Here is a 21,688-nt window from a genome sequence, read left to right on the forward strand (position 1 = left end):
AAAAGAAGAAAAAGAAAAAAGTGGTTAGTTCAGCTCACAGCTCAATTATATAGGCCTTTTCCTTCAAGACACCGTCACACTGTTATGCAGCAGAAGTGCTTTCTCTGTGCCTCATATTTTTCCACACAGAATTATAACAGGATGCATACTTAAGAATCAGTATTTAATAAAATTAATAAGTTTTACCACCTCATCCAGACATTCTCAAATGAAACTGCCTTTTCTTTAACTGCAAGTATGTGGTGTTTTGGCAATAAAGACCATAGCTACTAGCATACTTTGGTGATACTACCTTATTTGTATAAAGTTGCGAGCAGTTCTATCGATCATTGCTTTTGCACTAACACTGCAAATGTCAAAAAGTGCAAAAGGCATAATGATTAATATGAAAATAGTTTTGACTGAAGATACCTTGAAAGTCTTAAGGACTGCCAGGGGTTCACTTTGAGGAATGCTGAAGATACTTTACAAATAATTAAAATCTAAGCTGGCTATCTCACCTTTTGATTAATGACGACAAATCCCTTACTGGAACCAGCGCAGACTTTGTCTTTTAGGTCTATTATTTTTTGTACTCTATCTTCAATAAATTTTCTTTCAGCTTTTACCAGTTTCTCTTTTTCTTCTGCAGTCTTATAAAAGAAACCAGAGGCCACCTCTCTAAAAAGTTAATAAAAATAAGCTAGTAAAGGCAGAGAAAAAAAAAAAAAGGAAAGCTAGAAGTCTATGTTAAACATCAGAAGGGAAAAAAAAGTTTAAACCTTTTTAGAAAACAAAGTTTCAAAAGTTATAAAGAGAAATGACATGGGCAAAATATACACTATATATTGAACCCCCCCCAAAATGTGCAACTGGGGATGGCAGAGCAAAAGGAGTTAAATATGACCAAAATACAGTATGTGTATGTATGAATCTGCCAAAATTAAACCCATTAATCTATGTAGCCAATGAAAAGAATGAGTCAAGACCTAAAGAGAGAACTGAACACATACGTTTTTTCATATTCTAGTGATACATTGCAGGTAAGGATAAATGCGTCTTCAACCCGCTTCTTCATAGCTGGATGACGGGCACCATGATCCAAAACTAATCCCCGGATCAACCTATTAAAATATGTAATATTTCTTACTTTGTTTTTTAAATTTTTTTTATTTGCCCACATTGGCCATACATAGTGCTCACATTCATCATAGGGAATCTGTACCGAGTTTTTCTACTTTCAATATACACTCTAAAATTTGGTATAAGATTAGAATTACATTCCAAATTGTAACAAAACAGCCAGGACACACATTGTTTCTTTGTGCTCACTTCAAACCTAGTATATAATTAGTAAAATTAGGAAAGAAAAATCTACTTTAACACAGTGTGACTGCGAAGTCACAATGAAAAGTCAAACCAGAATTATTTTCTATGTTACACAACTCAGAAACATAACACAGCTGATCAGGTAATGAAAGACGGCACACCATGAATTTCTCAGGAATATTTGTTCAAAATAATTATATGGAATAGCTAAAAATTGTTAACCTAAATGTCCAACAATAGGACATTGTTCAGCAAATCATGACCCAACTATTTGAGGGCCATGAAAACTATGCAATAACATGGAAAAATATTTACAGGACCAGCTGATAAGCACAGAAGGACAAAGTGTATAAAAAACATGATTTTAACTATTCTGAAAAAAAGCATCTTGGCATTCAAGGAAAAAAATATAAGGCACCTAAGAATAGGGTTAGGCTTCAGTGGTAGGAATATGGATTATGAAAATCCTTCTGTTTGCCAAATATCCTTTGTAGAGTAAGTACTTTTTAGCTTTGTAAAAGTCATTTACACAAGTCTAAAGGACGGCATTTCTATTTAAGAATCTTTTATAGCTGAGAACGGATATATAATAAAGAAATATTTTAATAGTTTTACACAATTATAAGGACATTTTCAAATGTTTAAATTACTCCACTTCCAAACTGAATGTAAACATATTTACAAAGAAATGATATATTCAGCATTCCTCACTTTTCAAACATCCTTCATGCCCCTCTCATCAAATGACCTTGCTTCGCGCAGGAAGTAAAAGCACTGTCCCAACGCTACCCCTACCAGCGCCGGGGCACGTAAGTTTGAACCCACTACTATGCGTGAAATGCCTGTGCTCCTCTCTGCGATGGACTCTTCTGCTTGTGTATCAAATTCCGTTCCCCCTTTCTGTTACTGCACAGCCCCATAGTAATTCTTCTCTCCTAGAGCAACATCCTCATCAGGAAACAAACTTGCTATGATAATTCCCATCTTTAAAAAAATTCTTCTTGATTACCCTCATCCCCATATTCCTTTCCAGCAGGAAACAGGGACCCCTTTTTTCCTTTCCCCTTTACAGCTAAACTCTGAGTTGTCTACATTTGTATTTTCACTTCTTCCCTTACCATTTGCTCTCGAACACACCTTCCATCTGATTTCCATTCCCACCACTTTGAATGAGCTCTCATTAAATTTGCCTCCCTGAAAAACCGTCTTCCAACTATAATGATCAAGTTTCACCTCACAGAAATGCACTTAAACTTAGAGCAGCATATGACATAGCTGATTATTCTCTCCTTGAAACACTTGGTCTGGGCTTCAAGGGCACTGCTCTCCTGGGTTTCCCACCTGCCTTGTCAGCCTTCTTGGATGAATCTTCATCTTTTTAAACTCTAAACATGGGGGCTGGGGCTGGGGATATAGGTCAGCAGCACAGTGCCTTCCTGACAAGAGCAAGTCCTGAGTTCGAGTCCCATACCAAAATAAAGAAATAAATAAACTCTAAGCACTGGATGTCCCATTGGCTCAAACTTTTAAATTTACTCTCTTCTCTGCTTATTTTCCTGTCCCTGGTGAGCTCACTCATATTCAGATCTTTAGGTCACAAGCATACCTGATGACTCGCAAGTATGTATTTCCAGTCCAGAACTGTATTCTGAACTCCAGACACATCTCGCCAAGTTCCTATTCAATATCTCCATAGGATGCTTAATAGGCATCTTAAACACACGTTCCCCAACCTGAATTCTTGATTTATTTCCCTAAACTTGTTCCTTTTGGTTTTCTCCATCCCAACAAATGGCACCCCACTTTTGCTTCTGATCATGAGAAAACCCTGGGACATTCTTGACTCCTATTTCTGTCCCATTCCATGTCCAGCCATCACCAAATCTTACTGCCTCTCCCGTCTGTGTTACCTTGATCTCAGCCATTTTCATTTCTCACTTTAACAATAACAGATTCCTAACTGATCTCCTGTTTCTTTCCTCTCCCTCTCCCTCACTTACCAACTTGCTCAACAGAACGCTCCATACAACAACCACAGGTATTTTTCCTAAACACAATCAAGGACTTGTTACCCTCACATTCCTGGGCTAATCTGTACCAACCCTGACACCAGAAATCACTAAAAATGCTAAGTTAGATCCAAAAACATAGTTCTGGAGAGTTGTGAGATAATAAAGAATTACTAGTTGGGCATGGCAACACACCCCTGTAGCGCCAGCACTTGGGAGGCTGAGGCAGGAGGATTACCAAGAGTTCAAGGCCAGCCTAGGGTACATAGAGAGTTCAAGGTCAGCCTGGACTACAGAGCAAAACCCTGTCTCAAAAAACAAACAATAACTATAGATAAGAATTACTGAACCAAAACTAAAACTAAAAAACAGAAACTTCAAGGTAAGTAGAGAACTGCAGGTACTTTTATCCTAAAGTCATTTGACAAGCCAAGCAAATTTGAGATTTGGTTTGAATAACTTCACAATATGAAGGGGACAAAATTTAAAAGCTCAGGGCTCATCCAAAGTGGTAAGTCTAATAGGAGATCCTCTTCATATTAAGCATAAACCCCAAAAGACTACATATTCAGGGTTATCCAGAAGGATGAATTAGAAATAATCATCCCTCATATGGCTTGCATTTAAGAATTCACATCAAATGAATATGCCCCAAAAACCTCAAACTATAAATTTAAAGTAGTCCCTGGGCTCCCTGTGGTAGCAAATGCAAATCCTCTCTGTAGAAAGGCACCTTCATCCTAGGTCTCAAATTATTTTTATATATACCTTTTTAACACAATTTTATATATATATATATATATATATATATATACACAAAGCATAATGAATAAGAACTAGAAGAAGACAATAAACACCAAAACAAACCAAACACTGGTATTATACTTATCAAATATGAATTCTATGCTAAAAGAAAAAAATTAAGGTGAGTTTGGAAAAACCTGCAGCGAATAGGAAACCATAAAAAGCGACATGGCCGATTTAAAGAAGAACCAAATAGAATTTCTACGTGTAAGCAAAGACATCTACATATAACACACACAGCTACTAAAAATCCAAAGGAATAACAGACATGCATCTATATGTCTACCAAAAAGATATTACAATGTTTATAGAGACATTATTCAGAAAGGCAAAAACTACCTAAATTCCCATCAGTAGAAGAATAAATAAACCGTACAATATTTTTTCTTATAAAACTCTTAATTGATCCAGGCTCATAGTTACTGTACCTTCAGACTGCATTTAGGACAGACTGGTGGAACAGAAAAACACCAAAATGAAAGTGAGAGTTTTTCAAACCATGTAGAAAAAAACAGACATTGGTACCTCTTTATCACTCTTAAAACTGTTCAATATTAACACAAAAAAATACAAAACAACAATGAGAATAAATCATTTACTAATACATGCTGCAATATGGAAAAGTCTTACAAACAATACTGAATGAAAACAATCAAACACAAGAGTACCTACTTTATGATTCCATTTATACCAGTACCAAACTGCAATGTTAATCTACAGGATAGAAATTCAGGTTCCTCTAGAAGAAATACTGGCTGGAGGGAGCATACAAGGGGCTTTTAAGGTACTTGTAAGTACTGTTTCTTTCATGAGTACTGATTACATGATACATTTTAAAATTTATTAATCTATGTTGTTATGATGGGTGTGCTTTCATTGTATTTCATTATAATATGCTTTTCAGCATATTATAATTCATTTAAAAGTTTTTCTAATCAAGGGACTGATTTTAAAGAAGATTGGATATTGTTTAAAAGACAATTATTGAGCAACAATCAATTACTAAAAATTATCTAGAATGTAATACACAAAAGACAACAGGTATAAAGTACACGAAAAATAGAGTAAGAACATCACACATACATTTAATTGAAAAAGGAGAACCAGAGATAGAACAGAATAATTGTTTCAGGACATAATGGATGGGAATTTTCTGGAACCAGGTACATCAATTTGCAGACATAAAAAACCTAATAAATACCAAGCAGAATAAATTAAAAGATGCCCACACTTACACACATCATAGTAAAAGCACAGGATATCAGAGACAAAGAAATATCTCTAAATCACTGAAGTAAATAAATAAGGATTTCATTTAAAGAACAGGTCATTTCTGAAATGAGCCACATGAAAGCCAGAAGACAGTAGAACAATATCTTTAATCAGCTCAAAGAAAATGCTCCTTGACTTACAGTGGGGCTCCATCTAGATAAATCTATCATAAATTCAATATATCATAAGTCAAAAATACATTTAACCAGGCACAGTGGTGCATGTCTGTAATCCCAGCTATGTGGAAGGCTAAAGCAGGAAAATTCAAAAACATTGTCTCAAAATAAAAAATAAAAGAGCTGGAGATGTAGCTTAGTGGTAGAGCACTCTTAGATTCAATTCTCAGTATGAACCTTTCCAGCACCAGAGTTTACCCATACCATATAGTTATCAGTTGTTTACTCTCACACCTGCATGATGGACTGGGAACTCCCATTGCCGCTATCACAAGACAGTGTTCTACTATGTATTACTGTGTATGACTAGGAAAAGCTCAAAATTCAAAGTCCATATCACTGGGCGCATATTACTTTCACACCATCGTAATGTCAAAAAATCATACATCAGACCATAAGTCAAAGACCAAATCTGTAACTGCCAGCCTAGTTTAGCACACAATGAAAGTACCAAAGAACGAAGATGAAATAAGATATTTTCAGACAAGCAAGAATTGAAAATATGCCTTTAGTATTTTCACTTTAAAAAGTCTAAAGAATGAATTTTAAGCAGAAAGAAAGTATGGTTTTCCTTCACTTGTCCAAAGTTTTGCTTTCCTTTGGTTTCAACTACCCATGGTCTCAGTTACCCATTGTCAACCATCAAGTACTGTTAACAAATGAGGGATTAGAACCTGTTTGGTCATCTACAGATGAAGGGAAAGATGGAAGAGAAGAAACTGAGCCAGGTGTGCACCAGCTGAGACAGGAGGCTGAGACAGGAGGATTGCAAATTCAAGGCCAGTATGAGAAATATGTGAGATCCCATCTCAAAACAGGAAGGAAAGAAGAGAGGCAGAGACAGAATAAGGAGGAGGAGGAGGAGAAAATAGGAGGAGGAGGAGGACAAGGACACTGAGAAGGAGGAGGAGGAAAAGCAGCAGAGGAGGAAGATACTGAGCAGAACCAGCAATGAAAACACTATCAAAATTTGCCAAAATATTAAAGGACAAAATTATGTGGAATGCAGCATTAAAGCCACTCATATGATTACTTAAGTGTTAACCTCTCCAGCAACACTTGGATGAGCTAAAAAGAAATGACAACTTCTGATTACAATGTTCTTCCAAAAGATTTCAGCAGAAATGTGTTCAACAATCAAGGATCCATGAACATCGACATTATCGTATCTCCATGATCCAGAATTACCTGAAGCAAATGACTCTCCTTGTGATTTACCATCAGAAGCTAAATGGTGGCCTAATGTACAGTGCAGTGCCTACATCATCAACCTCACTTCATCTCATGGTATCAGGTCACATTATCACAAGAAGAGTGAACACAGTAGGATATTTTGAGACAGACAACATTCATAGAGCTTTTATTATAGTATATTATCATAATTATTCTATTTTATTATGTTATTGTTGCTAATTGCTTATTGTGCCTAATTTATAGGTTAAACCATATCAAAGTCATATACATATAGGAAAAAAAAATACAACTGGCCCTCCATATCTGCAGGTTCTGCATCCATGGATTTAACCAAGTGTGGATTGGAAATATTTTGAAAGAAAAATTACATCTGCACTGATTACATATACACTATTTTTCTTATTATTATTACAACAATCATTTATCTAATAGTTACATGGGATGGATATTATAAGTAACCTATAGATGATTTAAAATATATAAGAGGATGTTCATAGATTATATGAAAATACTATGTCATTATATATAAGGGACTCGAGCACTGACAGATTTTGGTATCCACAAGGGCATCCTACAACCAATGCCCCATGGATACAAAGAGAGAACTTTACATATGGAGTCAGACTATCTGCAATTTCAAGCATCCACTGGGGGTATGGGAACATATTCTCCACAGATAGAAGGGCCTACTGTAAACCCACATGGAAGGCTTTCATATACAAGGCTTTATAGAGCAAATCAAATTGGAAATAAAAACATAAACTTTATAAGTATTGTATGTAATAACAGCATCAAATTGGATTTTAAAAAACAGTAACAATGCTGGGGATATAGCTCAGTGGCACAAGTGCCTGCCTGGCAAGTGCAAGGTCCTGAGTTCAATTTCCGGTATCAAAAAAAAAAAAAAAAAAAAAAAAACCCAATAACAATAACATGGTTTAGCCATGAGTAAATGGAGCTACTATCCAGAAAAGGAGATTAAAGATATTAAGCTTAGATGTATTTATGATGTAATTTCTAGATCAATCATAAAATAACAAGTATGGGACTTGTAAACTACTAAAGAGGAAAAATGGAATAAAAATACTTAACAAATTGAAGATAAAAAAGAAACAGAACAAGTGGAAATAAATATAAAGTAAAAAAATGAGATGCAAGTTTAAAATTAAATATATCTATAACTATTAAATATAACAGATTAATTATATGATTTAATATTTGTAAGTCTCTCCTATATCCCACTGCAAAAACTCACCTAAAATATATAGAAAGACTGAGAGTAAAATATAAGCAAAAAATAAAATATAAGCAAAAATATGACAGGCAAATGCTATATTAGTAGTATATAAGTACTCAAAATTCTTTGTACCAAAAGATTACATGACAAACAACCAGACTTCTTGCAAACAATTATCAAAGTACTAAAGAGAGGAAAAGAGACCCTACTAAGTAACAGAGGCTTAAAAGATAATAAGCAGCCAAGTGTGGTGGCACATGCTTGTAATTCCAACACTTTGGGAGGCTGAGGCTGGAGGAACACAAGTTCAAGTCCCACCTGGGCAATTTAGCAAGACCTTGTCTTGAAATAAAAAAGGGGCTGTGGATGTATCTCAGTGCAAAAATGTTGGGTTCAATCCCCAATACCAAAAAAGAAAAAAAAAAAAAAAGTAGACTGTTTGGATCTTAATCCAAACAAGACTAACTAAAAAAAAATAATTACTAAAATTAGAATACAAACTGAATGAATATGTGATGGTATTAATAATTTATTATCAAATTTTAGATGTGGTACTATTTTTAGATACATTAGGTAAATGGGGAGTAAGAATTATCTTTATTTACAGATAATAAAATACAGGCGAAATATGTCTGGTTTTGTTTCAAAATAATTCAGGTTGGGAGAAAAAGGAAGAGTATAGTCGAAATAAGATATATTAAAAATTGATAAATAGAAGTGACCCATACATGGGAGTCTCCTGCTTTATCTTCTTTATATTTATGTAAGTTTAGGGTCTTCCATAATAGAAAGTTTAATATTAGTTAAATCCTACTCAACAAGACACATATTTTAGGTTCTCTTACTCTCTGACCTCATCTCCTACTACTTTTCCCTCTCACCTGTGCTTCAGGCAAACACAGAGGAACATCCTAACCACACTTCTACCTCAGAACCTTTCCAACTGTTATTCTCTCTGCTTGGAACCTCTTCTTCCACACATACACACGGGCAGACCCCTTCTTTCTTCAGAGATCTCTTAGCTTTATAGCTTTGTTTCTTACCAGAATGGCCTTCCCTGAGCAACATAAAAATCTGGTTCATTGTCTAGTCCAATTAGGAAAGTAAGCTTCTTGGGGAAAGAGAGTGTTCTGTCTACTCTTCATTCCAGCATCCATGATAAGTACCCATTAACATATGTTGAATGAACAGACTGATGTTGAACAAAAATAACTAATGAAATTAATGCAAGAGCGTGTAAAGAAAAGCAAATATTCTAGAACCTATATATTATCAAAATTTATGCAATTTACTGTGTATCTGTTTCTGATTTATGCTTCATCTCTACGATTTCCACCATGAAGAGATCAATAGGATAACCTGGTCTTTTAATAGCCAAAACAGCATCCACCGCAGCCTAAAAAGAAGTGAATAAAAATGGTAAATTAGTTGGTCCAAGTAATCATTGCCAGACTAAAAACGTAAAGGGCTTCAGGCTACAAAACATAAGGCAAAGCCAACAAATGCCACTTTACTATGGAGACTGATTTTAAAAATATCAATGAGGGCTGGGGATATAGCTCAGTGGCATAAGCGCCAGCCTGGCAAGTGCAAGGTGGTGATTTCAATCCCTGGCACTGCTAAATAAATATATCAATGAAAACTATAGAGTCTAACTTCAGAATTATCAGGTCCAAAACCTTTACTTTAAAAAAATAAACCTGAGATAAGACCTTAGGAAGTTAGTTATCATTTTAAAATCAGATCTAACAGTAGCAGAGCAAGGACTAGAATTCAGTCTCTTTAACTGCCAAGCCACTGTTCAGTCATAGCAATGCTGCCCCATTTTTCCACGAAAGAACACCTTCATCAATGGAAAGAGAGGAAATGTAATCTAAGAGAAGAGCTCAAATTTGCTGGTCATAATACATTTAATGATTAAGTCTCACATTTTATCACTGAAAGTTTCCGTGTCATGCCACAACATATGCACACTTGTTTCACTGTTTTTGTTCCCCCTAAAACTGTAAAATAAAATTGACACTCCAGAAAGACATGTCCCATTTAGTCTTCCACATATCTCCAGGGACATGCAATTTAAGAAGCAGAACACCCACATCTTACTGCTTAGCTCAGAAAAGAATATGAAAGTAACTAATCACAGAAATTAAGAGCTAAAGTATAACCACCCTAAAATATAAATAAAGCAAAAAGAAAAACCCACCGTATCTTAGAAAAGTTTACCTAGGTAACATATTATTAATAGTGGAGCTTAGGAGGGAATAAGACAAAGGCCAGTAGGTAGTGAGATTATCAGTGTTTTTAAGCCTCTAAAAGCAAATGGCTCCCCTAGTCAGATAGCATGAATATCCTGGGCCACCTGAGTACTTCAACAGCAGGCTTTTTTCTGACTCTGCTCAGCAAGAAATTGTCTGATATAAACCTGATTTCCCAGGAAGGTTCTCCTATTGGTAAGGAGAATTGAGCAGAAATAACTCAGATGTTCCAGTCCATTTAGCATTTGTACTTCTCAAGTAAATTAATAACATTCTGCTTTGTATGTCAATGTCTTATGCATATGGTTGTTACGAATTCATCATTCCTGACAAAGCGATATACTCAATTTTCAGAAACTGCAAAGCTGAGGAGTAAGAATGACATCATCAATGATAACAACCCAATAAAAATCTTTCTTAAAATATCCACCCAATCTTGGCTTTATATTACATCTATCCTACCTTTAGAAGTAAACAAAACAAATATGCATTTCTTAAGCGTGAATACTATAATGTCAGGCCGGGTGTGGTGGCGCACACCTGTAATCCCAGCACTCGGGAGGCTGAGGCAGGAGGATCGTTGGAAGTTTGAGACCAGCCTGGGCTACAAAGTGAGCCCAAGGCCAGCCTGAACTGCATAGCAAAAAGATTAAAAAAAAAAATACTATGTCAAATCAATCATACTTTTTTAAACTGGTAACCTAAACTATGAGGTGCACAGCCAAACAACTTCCACATGTGTTACATCATCTAACAAAGTATGGACTGCAGCTGAGCATGGTAACACATGCCTGTAATCCCAGCACTTGGGAGGATGAGGCAGGAGGATCGTTGCAAGTTCAAGACCAGCCTGGGCTACAAAGTGAGCTCAAGGCCAGCCTGAACTGCATAGTGAGACCCTGTTCCCCCCCAAAAAAAGAAAAAGTATGGACCGCTAGGTGTAGATGAGTATAATACCCAGAGCTTCCAAAGGCGTCTGTCCACGGGTGCCAAGCCTCCCTGAACTTTCAAGTCACTAAGTGTTAATGTGACACTTTTAAAGAATTACAAATATGGTTTTAACCAATCAGATCTGCACCTATATATAAGTGTTTGTCTTATTTTGTTTCTGCATTCAAAAGAATCACATGCAGTACCACTTGGCTACCTTACAGGAAAAATAAAAATATCATCAAGTGTTAAGCTGTACTCATTCCGGACACAGAAGTTTAATCCATACCTGTATTAACACATCAGCCAGTTGAGCATGAACTTTTGTTCGCAGAGATGTTCTAGCCACATCTAAGAGGATTTCTCTTTTCATCTCCTTTTTTACTTTAACTTCCTCCAAAACCTCAAGTGCTTTTGTCTTTGCAGCTTCAAATCCTTCTGCTATTATTCTAGGGTGCAGGCCCTATTAAATCAACATAGAATTGTAAACTGTAAAGGTAATCATGCAAAGTAAAGACAATTATCCTCTCCTATTTTAAAATCAAGGAATTCTCTTGTAAAACCACAGTGTAATTAATATTAACATTGACACATTCATATAGCCCATTATCTACCTGCAAATTTTACTCAAATTTCACCACTTGTTCCAATAGTGTGTGTTTTGTTTGTTTGTCTTTTCCAGTACTGGGATTAAATCCAGGGCCTTGCACTGAATTACATACCCTACATGTCCAAAAAAGTAATTTATCTACATTAATGTTACTAAATGTGAGTGCATGTATTCAATTTATAAAGGTTGTTTTTCAGTGCTTCTTATTTGAAATAATCAGATCAAATAGAAAAGTTGCAGGTCTAGTACAAAAAACTACAAATCTTTGTTTCTAAAAATTATCTTTTTTTATTTTAAAGAGAATAAAAAATAATTAAAAAAAAAACATTACAAATGATACAGAATTTTATCTCTAAAAATTATGACCACATATTCATGTGGTGTCCTGAATGGGCACAAAAGACTCCTTTCAATGCAGGCAGAAAGAAACACCACTGATTTAGAGAAAAGTGGTAGACAGACACCATCTTCAAGCAGTGATCAAAGTTAACATCGCAGTAATAGGACAGATAGCCTGCATGTGCTCCTGACAGGATGCCTTCAGAAGAACAGAACAACAGTTCTGTGGTGCTTCTGGCAAAACTCAAAAATTGAATCTAATTGTGAGGAAAGACACAAAGCCAATTAAGGGACTGTCTACAAAATAATTGGCCTCTACTCCTTAAAAGTAGCAATATTATGAAGCATAAAGGGAGTTTAGGAACTATTTCAGCTCACAGGAGACTAAAGGAATGTGATAACTCAATGCAATTTATAACCCTAAATTTCCTACTTCTTTAAAAAATACTGTTGGCTGGGTATAGTGATACACATCTATAACCCCAGCTACTTGGGAGGCTGAGGCAAAAAGATTGCAAAATCACGGTCAGCCTGGGCAACTTAATGAAACCCTGTCTTAAAAAACAATGCTGGTATACAGCTCAGTGTGAAGCCCTGGGTTCAATCCTCAGTATGGAAAAAAGAAAAAAAAAAAAAAAAAAAGAATACTATTGGAACAAGTGGTAACATTTGACTAAAACCTGCAAATTAGATAAGAATATTATAGGTGGGCATGGTGGTGCATGCCTGTAATCCCAGCACTTAGGAGGCTGAGGCAGAAGAACTGTCATGAGTTCAAGATCAGCCGGGGCTATATAAGTAAGTTCAAAGGCTCAGTGGCACAGTGCCTGCCCAGAAAGCCTAAGGTCATGAGTTCAATTCCCAGTACCAAAAAAAAAGTAAAACATAAGTGAATCCAAGGGCAGCCTGCACTACATAATGAGACCCTGCCTCCAAAAAAAAAAAAAAGTGTTCTATGAATATGTCACTGTTAATATTAAGTTCCTATTTTATATACTAACATAAATATATGGTTATATAATTCAGCGGCTTCAAAAATATACTGAAATATTTTGGTCACTTCTGCAACTTACTCTGATACCATTCAGAAAAAGATATGTACACTAATATATAATATATGTAATATATATATATCAGAGAGAGAAAGGAAAGAGGTAGAAAATAACAGGAAATCTGGATTAAAAGCATATGATAATTCTTTGTAATATTCTTACAAATTTCCTACAGACCTAAAACTCTGACAAAACACATTTTTAGAAATAGTATTATTTATCCTGCAAAATACACAAACTTTGTGAAAGCTAGCACCAGATCCAATTAATTCCTTCCATTCCTTTATATCATACCTAAAATGATACTGAAAAGTTGACATTAATTGAACATTTGTGCTGGCACTATTCTAGAATAGAGTTTTACATGAATTATTTAATTTAATCCTCTCAACATTATAAAGAGGGTGTTATTATTCCTCCTTCATGCATGAGAATACCAAAATATAAAGGGATAGTGTAATTTGCCTTAGATCAAGTTAATTAAGAAGTGGAGGCAGGATTTAAACCCGTAAGACCTGACTCCAGAGCTTTACTATTTACTATTTACTATTTCCAAAAATTTCCTTGATCTACGCCCTCACAGTTGTTCCTAAGAACTATTAAAAGAATCTCAAGTTCTTGAAAACTGCCCCCATACTGGGAATGCCTGTAATCCCAGCACTCAGGAGGCTGAGGCAAGAGGATCACCCCAAGTTCAATGCCAGTCTGGCCTACATAGAGAGTTCAAGCCCAGCCTGAACCACATAGCAACACCCTGTCTCAAAATCAAAATGCCCCAAATAGTTAAAATGCCAATCTGACCACATTAATCTTTAACATGTTGATATGTTTCATCTGTTCACCACAGGACAAAGCGTAAGTTTCTTGGCAACACACTCTCTGTGACCTGTTTCTCCAGCCTCTTCTCCACTGCTGTCCACATCACTTTAAACTCCAGCAACATCAATCTGCTTATATTACAAAGAATACCATGTTGTCCCAACCGCCTGGAATGCTATTATCCTCATCCTCCACTCTTTGATCTTGCTTACTCCACCCTAAAGATTTAGCTCAAGTCTACTTCCTCCAATAAGTGCTTCTACCTGCCACAGATGGATTGAGATACTGGTCCCTCCTCAGGATTTCTATCATATCCTGTGCCAAGCTCTATCACTATCCAGCCACACTGTTTCATGATTACATCCTTCACTACATAATGAGACTCTCTCTCAAAAAAAAAAGTGTTTCTGTCAGTACCACACTGTTCCCAAACTCTTCTCTTCCTAACCCAACCCTAATTTTGTTTGTGTGTCTCTCTTCCACTTGGGTTTCACAGAAAAGTAACCAAATCCCCAACTAAAGGAGTAAATGCTCATTAGTCTATGTCAATTTTCCTAAAAACTGTTACTTGTTTAGGATGGGCATAAGACACAAGCATAAGCAATCATACTACAGAAAGGATTTATGTTCTGTAGTTGCGTGAATGGTTTTCTCTTTCCTTCTCCTATTGAGTATTATCAAAGAAAGCAAGTAGCACTGAGTTCCTCTGACAATCTTAACATTTAAGATGAAAACAACCCTTAGGATGAAACAGTATTTTGAGCATTCAGAGTTAAGAGACAGAAGGGTCCTGGGTACTTTATAACTCAGTGAACTTTTTAATTAACCAATCCTAGATCTTGCCTAATGTTCTGTTATGGGAGATAATGATTCCCTTATTATTTAAGTATGTTTTAGTCAAGTTTCTACTGCTTACAGCTAAAAGCATTCTAACTAAGATAAATTGCCAGTATTGAATTAACAGACAATTCCACATATGAAATGAAACACAAAGAAATAATATTTTAGAACTTTGACCAGGTTATGCTTTGCTGAAATGGCCCCTGAATAAGAAGAAAATTTCAAATAATTATAGAAAAGAGATAAGTAATGCCAAGAAAAGAATACACACTGAACAAACCACAAAGGTATAAATGTACTTGATGATTTCAGAGTCTGGTGAATGGAGGACTCTGGCTACAATAGGTGATTTATAAATACTAAAGAGGAAGATAAATTCTCAATGTGCAAAATATTTGATAATTTTTCTCCAGTTATTTTTCAAAAAGCATATAATTTGGTTTCAACTTTACCAATGGTATTTTGTTTTGTAATCCATTACTCATGAGTATGTGGATAACTTTTACCATTTAATATTCCTTAAATGTTTCATTTTAAAAAGAAGTATATGATTCCAATAAAAGGTATTATTTTGGCAAAAATAGTTCATTATTATTTCCATTTATAATCTTCCAAGAACATCTTGTTTGTCTTTCTGAGACAGGGTTTCACTATACAGTTCAGGTTGGCCTCAAACTCACAGCGATCCTCCTGCCTTCACTGCCCAGGTGCTGGGACTACAGGCATGTGCCACCATGCCCAGCTTCCAAGAATATCTTGATTAAAATTAACCTGTACCCTCTAAAATTACATTCACAATATAATTTTTGTTTTTTAAAATTTACAATATAATGTGAATTCTGTCAAATTTTAATACCTCAGAAATGTAAAGATCAGCTTGTTTTAGTAACTCTCCAATAATTAGAACATTTGAAGTAGTACCATCTCCTGTAATGTCATCTTGGGCAGTTGCCACTTTTGCTATAAGGGAAGCTGTTGGATGTTGAATTTGCTGAAAAAGTACAAAAGATTTAAAGGGAGAGGAATGAGATTTTTTTTTTAAAGGCCACATGAAACAAGATGACCTAAGGGTCAATAGTAAAATTAGAAAAGAAATAAGCTTCACTCTACAGGTTTACAAGTTTTACATTATCAATACTTAATAAATGTCAAGTTCAAAATTTAAAAATTGAAAACTAATGAGGTCTGCACATTTCATAAGTCTTTGCTTCAGAATGCAATGACATTTCCAAAAGAAGATTAAATCTTTCAATCTCAAAGATAAATATTTATGAAAACTGCTAATTTTTTATTTTTCCATGATTACAAAGAATATAATGCAGAAAAAGATATTAATTAAGCTATTACTTGGACTATACAAACATTTGAAAATAGCCAAAAACCATTCCTTAGCAAGGTTTAATCAAAGAAGCCTATCACAAGATTGCAGTAATTGGCTGATGGCCTTGGCATAAAGATTCACAAATTGTACCATGGTCTTAAGGCTTACTAAGGTTCATTAAAGTCAGCAGCATCAGCTCACCATCTCATGGAGCAGCACATTGCCGTCTTTGGTGAGTTTGATATCACCGGCACCAGAAACAAGCCTGTTCAGACAACAGTGATGTTATTAACCTCATATGGTAAGTGCCAAGCTAGACACTCCACTTTCCTTGAAACAGGAAACTGGGCTTGGAAAACATCCATCATGCCATGGGGAGATATCATGGTAATTATCACTACTTGCAGCTCACAGAATCACTTCTCCCCAGATGGACTTACAGTGATTTCATTCGAAATTAGCCTTTATGTGTTTATAAAAGCAGTTGATAAGTTATGAACATTGGTCAAAGGAGAGTACATAAAACACAAATTTGCAAATTTCCTGCTGTTTTTAACTTTGACAAATGCTATCAATCATTCAGTCACTCAATTTAGTTCCCCTCATTGCTCGCATTTAATTAGATTACCAAATTCTGTCAGCTCTACAACCTAAATTTCTCTGAATCTTAATCCTTTCTCTCTACTTCCACTATCATCATCATCTCTAAGACAGCATCCCAGGTATCTCCAACTTGAATCTACCCTCACAGTACATTTCTCTTTCTAAAAGGCAATGCAACCTGGGCATCAGTAATCCCAGCATTCAGGAGGCTAAAACAGGCCAGCCTGGACTACATAATAAGCAAACAAAAATGCACTGTAACTCAGTACCCTGAGCAAAAATCCTAAAGTGATCATTTTATGTTGTCAATCTCTTTCAAGTTAAAACCCAAACTAATTTAACAATGACATACTTGACCTTTACCATTCTGGCCTATTGCTATCTTTCCTGCCTCACCTGCTGCCTTCCCACAAGCAAGCCTTTTTGTTCCCTTAATGAAGAAAAAACAGAAATTAACTAGGTGAGCCTTACTTCTTTTTAAATTTCTTTCTTGTTTGTGTGGTTGGTTTATGGAGACAGGGTCTTGCTATGTACCCTAGGCTGGCCTTGAACTCATAGTGATCCCCCTGCCTTGGCTTCCCCAGTACTGGGCTTATAGGAATGCACCACCAAACCCAGCCAGCCCTTACCCTTCTTTCAAGACTCTAATAAACATCATGTTACTGGAGAGGCTTTTCCTTTTGTCATCAGGAGTCTCTTCCCTCAGTACAGTCATATGTATCTATATATAATTACCACGTCTGTCTACCAGATCTCCTTAAGAATAGATCTTTGTCATGTTTTCCCAGTATCTTCTGTATACATGCCCTCTTTTACCATTACTATTAGCTCTCTCTTTCCTGTCAGGGTGTCTCTCTTCTCTTATATCCTTTAGCTTTCACCATTCTTTTCCCTCTTGTGTAAAGAAAATAATAGTCCTAAATAAATGTGGTGAAACAATGAACAAATATGAAGAGCTGTAGACATAAAGCAGTCAAGTAACTTCCCCAAGTACTCAAGAGCTAGATTAGCGTGTGTGTGTTTAACCCTAGTAAATACTTTCTGACCAACTTTGGATTGGTATAGATCAAGGATCACAATCTTTCAGAAGCTGTAGTAAGCTGAAGAGCATGGGGTTGGTCCATAAATAGGTCAGAGAACCAAGAAGGAACCACAGCTTTAAAAAACAATTAGGGGTTGGGGATTTAATTCAGCGGCACAGCGCCTGCCTGGCAAGCGCAAGGTTGTGAGTTTGATTCCCAGAAAAAGAAAAAAAAAAAAAAAAAAAAACTGTAGATCTCACGTTACCAACTGGAGATTAATTTTCATTAACAGATACTTATGGAACTTAGATTTGAACCCATGTCTGCCTGACTCCAAAACTCATTTTGTTTCCACTACAACACAGTACTACGCGAAAACGAAATTATGTATCTATAATGCCGCTGGTGAGGAAGCTCAGTGATAGAGAAGGTAGCTAGCTGGGAGGGGGAGACTACCCGTGGAATTTACAGACTAAGGCCATGCAGTCTCAAGAGCAACGGGTAAGGTGGTTTGCACCTCAGTGGTAAAGCGCCTAGAGTACACCAGGCTCCAGGTTTGCTCGCCAACACGGGGGTAGGGTTTAAACGCCTCAAACGAACTGGCTTTGGAACCGGCTTTCCAACTGCCTAACAACCTTAACGAGAAAAGGACGGGTGTGTCAGGTGCCCCGGTCTTTTTCCTCGAGCAAACTTTTCTCCCCCTCTCCACCCCCACCACCAGGCTGAAAACGCCCTCAGGGCAGGAATGAGGAGGGGAACAGGCCCACAGGTGCGTCCCCAGCGCTCCACGGTCTTTGCGAAACGCCTTCCTGTTCCTGTACCCAAAACACACCAGGCGCCCTAACCACCGCCTCACATTTTCATGGTGCCCTTAGGACCCAAGTTGGTCCTCAGCACATCCTGCAGCCCTCGGGCGGCACAGATGTTCACAGCCAAGGCCGCCTGGGACCGCGCCACCTCAGCCTTGGAGTTCACCACCTTGACCGCAGCCATAGTCTAACGGTTACAGGCGCTGCCCGACTTCGTAGCAGTTTTGAAGAGAAAACCCTGGAGCCACGCCCCTCTCCCCAACTTCAGCCAATCGGCGCCGAGACTGGAAGTGACGCTATCATACCTCGCCCGGACTGAAACCATAATCACATCGGGTCTGGTCGCAAAGATGGCGTCTTCCACCTCCGCTCAGACTCCGGCCGGAAAGAGAGTGGTGAATCAGGAAGAATTGAGACGGTTGATGAAGGAGAAGCAGCGTCTAAGCACTAACCGAAAGAAGATAGAATCTCCATTCGCTAAATACAACCGTTTAGGGCAGCTGAGTTGTGCTCTTTGTAACACCCCGGTCAAGAGCGAGCTTCTGTGGCAGACTCACGTCCTGGGAAAGCAGCACCGAGAAAAAGTGGCCGAGCTGAAAGGCGCAAAAGGTGTCACCCCAGGTCCATCTGCCAGCGCAGCGCTTCAGTGTGCCAAGAGGAAAGCGCCCGATACTGATAACCCAGATGCCAAGAAAGTCAAGGTGCCTCAGGTACAGCCCTCCACCTCGTCCACCAACTTTGATAAAACGGGAAAAGAGTCCGCTAGAGCGACCCCCAGTAAGCTTTCGGGACTCGGTTTACTCCCCGATTATGAAGACGAGGAAGAGGAGGAGGAGGGAGAAGGAAAACTGGGGGGTGGCAGCAAGCAGCTGCCAGACCCACTGAGCAAAGAACACTCACTTTCCTCCTCGCGGGACGCAACAAGTAGTGTGCTGCCGAACGATTCCTTTAATACGAATCCTCCCAAGGCTCCCTTAATTCCTCATTCAGGGTCAATTGAGAAAGCAGAAATACATGAAAAAGTGGTGGAAAGGAAAGAAAACACTGCGGAAGCATTACCGGAAGGATTTTTTGACGACCCTGAGGTAGATGCAAAGGTACGAAAGGTTGACGCCCCAAAGGATCAGATGGACAAAGAGTGGGACGAATTTCAAAAAGCCATGAGGCAGGTGAGCACTATTTCCGAAGCTATAGTTGCTGAAGAGGATGAGGAGGGCCGGTTGGACCGCCAGATTGGGGAGATTGATGAGCAAATAGAGTGTTACCGTCGGGTAGAAAAGCTGCGGAATCGCCAGGATGAAATAAAAAATAAGCTTAAAGAAGTTTTGACCATAAAAGAACTGCAGAAAAAGGAAGAGGAGAATGCTGACAGCGACGATGAAGGAGAACTACAGGATTTGTTGTCTCAGGATTGGAGGGTGAAAGGGGCTTTGTTGTAATGTTTTAAAGACCCAAACTTTTTAACATCCTCAGTCCTGTAATAAGTGCTGTCTCAGTACATAGGTTACTCCAATCCTAGAGATTTGGGTACCTGTGTTCTTTGTGATAAAATGAGCTAGTGAAGCAATAGCTATTTGGAAAATTGGTGTAAAATATTTTTGAAGAAAAGGTGTTTTTTGAAATTTTTGAATGTTATATAACAATGCCAACTTTTTCATATTTACATGCTTAACTGTTTTGAGTTGTAAAGTTTGTTAAGTTGTAAAACATTGTACATAGTTAAATATATATTTACTTAAGTAATTCTGTTTTGAGATTTATAAGTAGCAGATTAGCAGAGTTTAGATGAATATTTACTATTTGGGGTTGTATGTATTTTTCTGATCCCTAAATCAAATTCAAAGCCATGTTGGGGTTTTCTTTCTTTTTTTCGTTTTAGGATGGAGTACATATGATAAGCACACAGGTTAATCATTTCTCTAGCTTAGTCGTTCAAAAACTTGCTTTAGGAGAGCTTTGGGAAAATATATGCTAAACATGCACAACCTCTTTAAAGTTTCTCTTGATTGGCCCAGTAATTGTCAGATATGTAGGTGAAAAACACCTGTGAACTTTAAAATTATGTGCATGAATCACCTATGAAGCTTTAAAAAAATTCAGTGCCTGATGCATAACCTTAGAGTCAATAAATCTGGGGTGGGGTCCAGACAGCTACGTTCATGAACACTGCCAGATTATTCTAATATATGACACATTTGGAAAGCAACTGCCCTAAGTTCAGAGCCCATTTATATACTGTATTTTCAGGCTTTGCATTTTTTAACTTTTGGGGGGGGGGCGTGTAACAGCAATCAAACTCACGACCTTGCACTTGCCAGGCAGACACTGTGTCGCCGAGCTATATCCCCAGCCTTTGCTTTTTAAAAAAATAACACATTTCATAAATTTGCTGTTTCTTGAATGAAAGAAATACTACCTTTTATTTCTACCTCATCTAGTCTGAAATTCAATTTTGTGATAAATTAGGGTTTATGTTTATAAGGTCTTATCAAGTATAAGGAGGATAGTTTTTTTAGCAGTAAGAATTGCCCTGTGTTGGTCATTGATAATGTAAAACACTCCTCCCTTTGCAGATTGAAGTATTCAGTCAGAAAAGGGAATTAGTAATGTTCTAGAGGCACACCACATATTCAAATAAATGTGAACAATAATATTAATAGCTAAGATTTATGTATTAGTGTAGGCAGTCAAGATTGTAAGTGCTTTACATATATAAACTCAGTCTAATTTCCCTAAAGCTCAGATTTTATAGAAGGGAATACTAAGAAATAAGATTTTAAAAGCCTTTAAAGAATTCTTCTTGTAGGCAATGTGTAAACAAATGGAGGTTTTTTAAGCAAAGAATTAAATCAGCAAAGCAATATCAGGTATGAATCTAGGAGTGTATATGGTAGAATAGTAGGAAGGAAGCTGGGAGACTGCTTGGAAGCTATATCTTTGAAAGCGAGATGACTAAGACATTAATGTGGAAAAAGAATAAAACAAAAAGAGCTAACAGTTTAGTGACTACAAGTGAAAGAAGAAAAATAAGGAAGGATTCAGGGGGTTCTAGTGTGGATGTGTAGAAGACACTGTCTAACACTGTACT

The 21,688-nt window shown here is 37.1% G+C and overlaps 2 protein-coding genes across 3 annotated transcripts in view; one reads left to right on the top strand and one right to left on the bottom strand.

Annotated features, from left to right (window-relative positions):
- Cct6b (chaperonin containing TCP1, subunit 6B (zeta 2)) overlaps positions 1–21,688 on the bottom strand; it is a 69,910-nt gene that overhangs the window by 18,748 nt on the left and 29,474 nt on the right. Inside the window, exons 1-7 of one of the 2 annotated variants that reach the window (XM_005402850.2) lie at positions 18,648–18,848; positions 16,368–16,431; positions 15,702–15,836; positions 11,475–11,648; positions 9,293–9,396; positions 993–1,103; positions 501–660 (exon numbers count right to left, since the gene is read on the bottom strand). In XM_005402850.2, coding sequence (XP_005402907.1) covers positions 501–660; positions 993–1,103; positions 9,293–9,396; positions 11,475–11,648; positions 15,702–15,836; positions 16,368–16,431; positions 18,648–18,784 — 885 coding nt within the window. In that variant the 5' untranslated portion in view covers positions 18,785–18,848. Of the gene's footprint in view, positions 1–500; positions 661–992; positions 1,104–9,292; positions 9,397–11,474; positions 11,649–15,701; positions 15,837–16,367; positions 16,432–18,647; positions 18,849–21,688 lie in introns of those variants that run through there. The other variant, XM_013503402.1, reaches the window with a different exon arrangement.
- Positions 18,912–20,447, top strand: Znf830 (zinc finger protein 830). The gene has a single exon (XM_005402849.2). The coding sequence runs from the start codon at positions 18,951–18,953 to the stop codon at positions 20,037–20,039; it is 1,089 nt and encodes a 362-aa protein (XP_005402906.1). The 5' UTR covers positions 18,912–18,950; the 3' UTR covers positions 20,040–20,447.

The sequence above is a fragment of the Chinchilla lanigera genome, unplaced genomic scaffold (genome assembly GCF_000276665.1).
Source record: "Chinchilla lanigera isolate Chin_1 unplaced genomic scaffold, ChiLan1.0 scaffold00080, whole genome shotgun sequence".
Lineage (NCBI taxonomy): Eukaryota > Metazoa > Chordata > Mammalia > Rodentia > Chinchillidae > Chinchilla > Chinchilla lanigera.

Coding starts and splice junctions, on each gene's coding strand:
- Znf830 (XM_005402849.2), top strand. CDS start 18,951: ATGGCGTCTTCCACCTCCGCTCAGACTCCGGCCGGAAAGAGAGTGGTG.